This window comes from Phalaenopsis equestris, unplaced genomic scaffold (assembly GCF_001263595.1).
Source record: "Phalaenopsis equestris unplaced genomic scaffold, ASM126359v1 Scaffold214983, whole genome shotgun sequence".
Lineage (NCBI taxonomy): Eukaryota > Viridiplantae > Streptophyta > Magnoliopsida > Asparagales > Orchidaceae > Phalaenopsis > Phalaenopsis equestris.
In genome coordinates this window covers 4327-13426 of record NW_018233723.1, presented here as the reverse complement: position 1 = coordinate 13426, position 9100 = coordinate 4327, and the positions used below count along the sequence as shown (strand labels likewise).

At 35.0% G+C, this 9100-nt stretch overlaps 1 protein-coding gene across 1 annotated transcript in view; it reads right to left on the bottom strand.

The window, feature by feature from the left end:
- Window positions 1-2036: 2036 nt before the first annotated feature.
- Window positions 2037-9100, bottom strand: part of LOC110037091 (probable transcriptional regulatory protein At2g25830) — an 8891-nt gene continuing 1827 nt past the window's right edge. Inside the window, exons 4-7 of the mRNA XM_020741668.1 lie at window positions 4702-4858; window positions 3914-4191; window positions 2830-2950; window positions 2037-2352 (exon numbers count right to left, since the gene is read on the bottom strand). Coding sequence (XP_020597327.1) covers window positions 2260-2352; window positions 2830-2950; window positions 3914-4191; window positions 4702-4858 — 649 coding nt within the window. The 3' untranslated portion in view covers window positions 2037-2259. The remainder of the gene's footprint in view (window positions 2353-2829; window positions 2951-3913; window positions 4192-4701; window positions 4859-9100) is intronic.

Sequence of the window (9100 nt, the reverse complement as noted above, 5' to 3'; positions counted from 1 at the left end):
AACGAGCCGAACACGAGCTGTTCACGAACAACGAGCCAAATTGACAGCCCTAGCTCGGAGAATGGATTTACGTTCGAGCATGACACGATCATCCGCTATCGTCATTCGAAGCCCCAAAGGTTATTTTCTTTTATATCATCGATGCTCCTACAAACCTCCTTTTGAACACATTTTCATACATAAGAGAAAAATAATGTAGAATTAATTTTTGTGCTGTCTTTTGTCGATCGCAATGCCTTGGTGAAAAAACTGTGATGCACGTGAAAAACAACGCCGTAAATAAAGATTGGCAATATCATATAAGATAATTGTCTCTTTGACCACTTTGACAGATGGACTCGTTATTTTGATGGAATGTTGTGAATAAATACGATGTTCGGATTAGAACTCGAATATTTTCTTAAATTATTGTGAATTTATGAATAGAAATGTAGAATATTGTTTAAAAAAAATTATCTCTTTTTTTATTATTTTAAATGTAAATGAAAAGTTCTAACAAGGAATTAAAAAATAAGTACATAATTAATTAATCAAAATAGTTATGCAATTACATTTGAAGAAAAAAAAAAAAGGAATAATTCAATTGAAGATGTTCTAACCAAATTTTGATCAAACATTTGCTTTAAAATGATTGGGTATGATTTTGCTTATATAAGATAAGCACGTGAGGTTGATCGAGATGCTCGTATAATAGCCTCGGTCAAAGACCCAGGGAGGGGGCAAGATAGAAGAGATCTATGTTATCACTTATTAGTGTAGCCCAAAATATTTTTGGCTCGTCACAAAATTAATTTGCAAATCATGACACTATAGCGTTATAAGTGTAAATATCAAACTCTGGTTGTTACATATGTAAATACATAAAAGAATAAAAGTACGTATGTAAATTACCCAAGAAAATATATATTTATGGTTTATGGATTTCCACTTTAACTGTTATAAGAATGAGCATTTGGTTTAGGGTCTGTTTGGGGCAGCTGCAGTTTATTGAATAATATGTTAATAAAGTGATTAAAAATAATTTGCTGATAAGTTTAGTGCATTGGCTATTATAAATTTTTATTTTTTTTTCAGAAAAGCTAGACTGATGTTGTTTTCAGGGTTTTGAAAACGCATAAACTGTCAAGAGATATAGCTTGCCCAAACAAGTCAAATGCATTTTCAAAACGCCACCGCACCAAATAAGTGCCCCTAACGGGCCCTTAATGGTCTTTAATCTCAACATCCAATCATTGTAAGGAATTAAAATTACCAAATGACTTGGATTTCATCAGCTTTCTAGAAATCTAAGGATGATTGGACAATTTACAGAAGAAACCTTGAAATTCCAGTTTTATCAAGAACTAAAGCAATCAAAACTATTAAAAAAAAACTTAAAATTTGTAAAAAAAAAAGACTAAAAATATAATATCTTTAATTTCAGACCAACTGAATGACTGCATACTAAAAAAAGGACATTTGCATACATACCCCTAATCCTTTTGTATTTACATATCTAATACCTAAAGTTTACTCGCAACATTTATACCATCCAAATCTTCCTTATCACATCCAAAATAAACCTCATTTTCATACATATGTAAGATAGCATGCATCTAAAAATTGAAGGTCAGATGTTAGCATGTAATTACATAAGAATTGAGCGGTATGTATGGAAATCTTCCAGCTTAAAACTATGCTTATATTCTCATGCAATCAAATCCATCCATTGAGGATCAAATGATTGACAGAAGGCTTGAATCTTATATTTGAATGCCAAGACATCAAAATTATGAAACATTTACATACATACCACACAGTTTTTATGTATTTACGTATCTAACACCTAAACTTTCACATTTAGTTATGCAAAACTCACATCTATAACATCATATCAAAAATTCTATCTACTTACTTTTTAAAACTTAAATACACCTTTTTATGGATATTTAAATACAGAATTGGGTGGTATGGAAAATTTTCATGCATACATGCCCCTAAATTCCTATGTATTTACATACCTAACAATTAAACATTACTTTTTTTACAAATATGTCATCTTGCTCGTGCATGAAAAAGATCTATTTCACTTTTTAAAAGTTAAAACAGTGGTAGGTATATTTTACATGATGTGAAACATTTGTGTGGCATAAATATAAAAAACAAAGGTTAGGTGGTAGATATGTAAACAAAATATAAATTGAGTGGTAGATATGTAAATGTAAAATAAAGAAAAAGGGAAAAGAAGAATGCTGCTGCTACTTGTCAAATCAAATAGATTCACTTCTGATCAGTGTAGACAGCATCAACATCATCAAGTTCAAGCAGCTTAGACATTAGTTCCTTGTTTAAATCCATGGCTTCATCATCTACCTGTTCAAAAATAACAAAACAAAAAGCCTTAACATGCAAAATAATGATTTGGAATTAAATAATGCAAAAGTTTAATGCAAATAGAAATTACAAAAAAAATAGTTTAACATGCCATTAAATTATATCAAATCAATTTAATAAGTGGCGCAAAAGATGAAATGGATGTGTTGGGAACTTTACATACACACCACACAATTCTTATGTATTTATTTATCTAAACTTCTATATTTACATTTTTAACACTTGGATGTCATAAACACATGCATAAAAAGGAGTATTTCACTTTTAATAAGTAAGCAACGGTGGTATGTTTTATGTAATGTTAAAAATTTGGATGTTATGTTTGTAAATATGGAAGTTTAGTTGTGGTTGGATATGTAAAAACAAAAGAACTGTGGGGTATGCATGTAAATACTTCCTTAATTTATATCAACAATGTAATGAAAAGAACATATATTGCAGGAAATGATGAAATACCTCAATGGGATTTAGTGGCAAGAGCTCATAGCCGTTATCTGGTTCATAAGCTATTGCTGCATCTCTTAGCTTTGATAGTATATCAGAATAGTTTTCTGCAGAGACGACAATCTTGTAATAGCTGTAGAAATAATTACAGGGGTGAGAGTGTTTGCAGAAGAGGGTAAAAATGTAATGAAAAATTTCAAAGTAATTAAGAGCATATTTAGGATCAAATTTATTTTTATTTTTTGCTTTTGGTAAACATGTTTGTTTGATGTATTTTTTGCATGTTTTTTACTTTTTGTTTGAGAAATTTACATACATACCACACAAATCTTATATATTTACATATCTAACATCTAAACTTTCATATTTAAATACATAACATGCAAATCTTTGACATCATATAAAAAAATACCATATCACATCAAAAACCCAATTTCTAAGTATTTACATATCTAACACCTAAACTTAAGTTTTTTACATTTAAACCACCCAAATCTTCCATATCACATAAAAAATACATCCATTTTAACTTTAAGAATGTGAAATGCACCTTTTTCATGCATAGGTAGGGTGGTATGTATGTAAAAATTGAAGTTTATGTAAATTCAGAAGAATTGAGTGTTAAGTGTTATGTATCTAAATCTTCCTAGATTTTAAATATCCATGTGAAATAACGTACCATTGATAGTTTCATCAAATGAATTTACTCATGCTAATTAACAAGTAAAACGATTATTTATGTAAATTGTAATTTGTTAAGCCAACTCCATATAGTTGGGATAAGGCTATGATAATAATAAAATTGTGTCCTGTTAAAGTATAATATATAGGAGCATTTACATACATACCACACAATTCTTATGTATTTACATATCAAACATCTAAACACTCGTATTTACACGCATACCACATCACTATCTGTTTAAAAGTGAAATAAACCTTTCATGCATAAATTAATGACATCAAAGAGTTGTAAGTGTAAATATAAAACTTTGGGAGTCAGATATGTAAAGACATAAGAATTATGTGGTATGCATGTAAAATTTCCTAAAAGCTAAGTAAACATGATGGAAGAATAGTTTGAGTTGTTGTGGACCTGTCTGAATTATATTCTGAATCATCTTCCTCATCAAAATTTGGTTCGATGACATCTTCAGCTCCTGCATCTAAAGCAATAGCAAGAACCTGGTCTTTTTCGTTATCGTTAACCTTTACGTTAACGACTCGAACTCGCCTAAACTTGAATAGAATAGATCCTGGGTCAGCGAGCTTCGCTCCACTGTCCTTTACCACACCTCGAACATCAGCCACCGAACGTGTTATTTTGTCCGTTAAAACCTCAACCACCATGCCAACACCACCAAAGCCATATACCTGAACAATGAGTTAAAATATAAGGAGCATTTATACCACAAAATACTTATGTATTTGCACATCTCAAACGTAAGCTTTCATATTTACGAACATAGCACTCAAATTTTTAATATCACGTCAAAACTAACAGTTTTACCCCTTTTAATGCATATGTTTAAAGCACCAAAGAGGTCAGCATGTAAATATGGAAGTTTTGGAATGAGATATGAAAATACATAAGAATTGTATGCTACATATGTAAATTCCCTTAATATTTATATTCATAACACTCAAATCTTTAACATTGCATCAAAAATATCACTTTTACTAACTTTTTAAAAGCCAAATGCCCCTTTTAATGCACAGATCCATAGGACCAAGATGTTATAAATGTAAATATCAAAAATTAAATGTTAGATATGTAAATCCATAAGAAATATTATGGTATGTAAAGTTCTCAAAATATAATTATTACAAAGTTTGAACTGCCATATAACATGTTAAACCATCAAATCAAATCTAGATATCCACCTCATAAAATTTCTCAATAAATGCTTCCTGACCCTTTTCAGAAGCCCTTTTTATGTTCCTCTCAACTATTTCTTTGGGTACTTCAAGTTCTCTGGCTTTCTCTAAAACAGCAGCAAGAACAGTGTTGGAAGATGGATTTGGACCACCCTTTTTTATCCTGCGTGGAAAGACAAAAAAGATTAATAAATAAATAAATAAATTGTTGGCATGATAGGCTATTCTGCAATTATTGTTTTCAGCGCTATATTATCTAGAAACCACATAATATATAGAAAACATAACGTTCAACAACAATAAGAAAAAAATGAAATTTATATATGTAGCATGAAATTCTTATGTATTTATATATTTCATGCCTAAACTTTCATATTTACATACATAGTTTTAAAAAACGGTAATAGTGATATTTTTTATATGATGCTGAAAATTTGAGGATTATGTGAGAAAATATAAAAGTTTAGGAGTGAGCTGTGCAAACATAAAAAAATTGTGTGTTGCGTATGTAAATGCCCCAAAAAAATAATGTAAATAGCCTTTAAAAGTAGTAGAAGTACTCGATGAACAAATGAACTTAGAAGAATAAATTTAATTTTAAGGACTATGAAAGTAAGAAGAATTACTAATCAAGTGACAAATCAGAAGATGAGGGCATTGCATGCTAGCCATGAAGTAAGGAATTAATTTCTTCTAACATAACAATTATGTTTGAAGGTGATAAATATATTGGTAAGTTTTCAAGTTGCTGATCATAGGAAGAAATTTCACCGCAAACCTAATTGCAACGCAAGTAATAAGATGAATGTAAGAACATACAAAAATGATAAATTCATTGTGAGTTAAGCGAACATCGAAAGATGATTGTAAGATGGGATAGTTTAAAGGGAATTTTACATGTGTAGCAGAGAATTCTTATGTACTTGCATATCTCACACCTAATGACGCTAGGCATCCCGAGTGTGGCGCGGGAGCAGAGTGACCACTCTGCCTATTACCTGGAGCGCAGTGTTTTTTCCATCCGTGAAAGTCAGTCAGCCCTTCCTTTAGGGTTTTTGCCGCCTCTAAGAAATAATGGGGCCACTCCTTAGTTACCCTAGGGCTATAAGTACAACTTTTTCATATTTTAGGTCAGCTTTTGTTGTGCTTTTGTTCAGGAAAATCGTCGGCGTCCCTATTTCCCCTTCTAGGGTTGTATTCAAGGGCGAGTGGTGCTCCGACTGACTCTCGTTCCAAGGTGGTGATTAATTTCCAAGGGTTGACTGGTGCTCCAACTTTATATTGCTCATGAGCTGGTGTTCTATTCTTCTCCAACTCCTCTGCACTTCGCTTCCACACATTATTACTCGTTGCAGGCTACCCAGACAGCAGCCTTTTGCTTTCCTTCCTGCAATTCCTTGCTATTCAGTCATCCTCCACGTTGTCGCACCCTCAGGACAACCTCTTTTTCTTATTCCACAGTCCCACACATTCCCTGACGCTATTGCCACCATTCCCCCTCCCTACTGTCACATTGAACAGACATTCCCGCCTGTTTCGATGTTGTTCCAGCTGCCAAAACCATTTCCTGTGCGACCTTATTGTTGTCTAGCCCCTTATCCTTGCCACCATAGCCCAGAACAACCTCCCTTCTCGTTGCTCAGGCAGTTTCTCACAGTCTCTTTGCTGCCACCATCGCTCGCTTACTACCACCCCACCATCGAACCTTTCAAAACACCAACCGACCACCTCCCTTGTGGGTTACAAACCTAGTTGAGTGTTGTGTCTGTTGTTTTTTCCTTTCCTTGTGTTGGTTGTATTCGTATATTGGCTTTCTCAATAATAATATGTGTTTGCATACTGTTATTTCGGTTAACTCTGGTATCGTTTGGTATCAGAGCTAGCCTAACACTAGTCCTATCATAGGGTCATCCAAATCCACCAATATCCAGCCCAAACCCCACCCTAAACCCAAATCAGCTGACAAAAAAAACAAAAAATCAAATAAAATTTTTTAAAAAAATCTTTTCCACCTAACATCACCTATACACCCAAATCCTAATCATATTGTCGAGGAGCAAGTGTCAGATGTCGATCAAAAGTTTATTTTTGTTGAGAAAGAAAGGTCACTGTGAAGGTTGGTAGTGAGATCTGACGTGGAGAGAGAGAACACTTGATCCCTTCCGTAGGAATGATTCCAATGGAGAAGAATGCAAGCTACAATGCTTTTGGATACAATATTAAAGAAGGCCGAGAGATGAAGTGTCTGTTGAAGGATATAGAAATGAAGTGCTTATTGGAGGATTCAGAAACTCGGGAGTAAAAATGAACAGGCTACATTTCAAGAGTAAAATGAACCAAGATGACTTCATAGAGTGGCTTTATACCATTGAAAGAGTTTTTGAATACAATTATGTGTCAAATGATCGGAAAGTGAAGTTTGTTCCGATCAAACTGAAGAAGAGTGTCTTATTGTAATGGGAGAACCTGGACAAAGAGAGAAATAGAGAAGTAAGAAACATGATTTTTACCTGGGAGAAGATGAAAGAGAGTTGCAGCGACGACACCTACCCCCACATTATCGTTAGGAATTTTTATTGAGGCTCCACCATATGCAACAGAGGGATTTATCAACGGAGGAGTAGACAAAGAAGTTTATGCAACTTAAGCTGAAATGTGATCTAACAAAGTCGGAGCTAAAACCAGAGAGCACACGATAGTGTCAGGTACTTGGGAGGTCTAAAGCCCGCCATCATAAATGTGGTTCAGCTATAGTCTTTCTAGTCTTTGAGTGACGTTCAGACCTTAGAATTGAAGGTGGAGAAACAACAAAAGCAGAGCAAACCCCCATTGTCATTCAGTCAAGTCACCCATAGTTGGACATGTCAATAGGAGCACACCTAAGGAAATTAAGAAGTCTGATCAGAAAAATGATAGAGTTGCCTAGGGTAAAAAGAAGTTTGAGAAGAGCAGTACCCCTATTCTTAGCCATGAAAAGCTTCAGGTGTCATGGTTTTGGACACATTGTTTCCAGTTACCTGACAAGGCAAGTCATGTCTTCACCTAGCAGTGTGCAGTGGAGGAAGTAAGCAAAGGATAGATAGCTGAAAATCAGGATGAGGAATACCATCTTCCACTGGATGCATAGAAGATGTTTGTGGTTAGACAAGTCCTCCAAATTGAGGCTATGAGGGAGCAGCAGTGGCTTCACCGCAATATATTCTAGACATGTTGCAATGTGAAAGGAATTTATGCAGTCTCATCATTGATGGAGGGTACAACAAGACGTGTCTTTTGTGCAAATGGTGGACAAATTGAATCTCATGAGTCAGAGAAATTATCAATCGTATTTACTGACATGGTTGAAGAAGAATAGCAGAGTCAGAATTGACAAGAGGTGTCTCGTGGAGTTTTCAATCAGAAACCAGTTGTAGGATTAGATATGGTGTGACATGGTGCCAGTGTATGTATGTCAACTTTTGTTGGGGAGATCGTGGCAGCTTGATCGTAAGACTAAGCATGTCGGATTCAGAACATCTAATCATTCTCCAAAACTGGCAAGCACATAGTTATTCTACATTCTGCAGAGTCTGAGATTACAAGTGTCCTTGCCAACAAAGAAGCTCCAGTAAGATCAGTCTTGGTCATAGCATAAGATAACAAGACAGGAGAACAGGTTTCAAACATGAGGCAACCATTACAAAGAAATTTTTAGGACATTCTATTCGATAGCTTACTACTGTGACTGCCACTGTTAGGGGATGTTCAAGTTGTCCTCACATTAGATCAGGTTAAGTTAACCTCGGGTTACCTTGCCCCGAATCAGTTCAACAATGTACCCTTTGAAGGTTCGACTAAAATGGATGTATGCTCAAGTGTTTTGGGGGACAGTGCGGTCGATATTGGAATCTAGGTGCTCTTCGAGCCTCAGTCAAAGATCATTCAACCTCGCAATGTTACAGCAGTTCCGTCACTTTCGTGTTGACAGAAGCTTCGACGAATGTGGTTGAAGCTCTCACAACCACAGGAGACTGATGTTGCGTCCCGCGTGTGAGGCGGGAGTGAAGCGACCGTTCCGCCCATTCATGAGAGTTAGCAAACCCTTCCTTTTGGGTCTGCCATCTCTTTGCAACAGTGAGGTTACACTAGGGGCAACTCCTTAGTTACCCCCTTATGGCTATAAGTATGATGTTTTCATACTTTATTTCATTTTTTTTTCGTGGTTCTGTTCAGGAAAGTTGCTAGCATCTCTGGTCCCCTTCTAGGGTTGTATCCAAGGATGAGTGACGCTTCGATTATATCTTGCTTCAAGGTGGCGATTAGCTTCCAAGGGTCGAGTGGTGCTCCGACCATATATTGCTTTCGAGTTGTTGATTTATCCTTCTACAACTCCTCTACATCCCTCTAGCTTCGCTGCCACTCATTC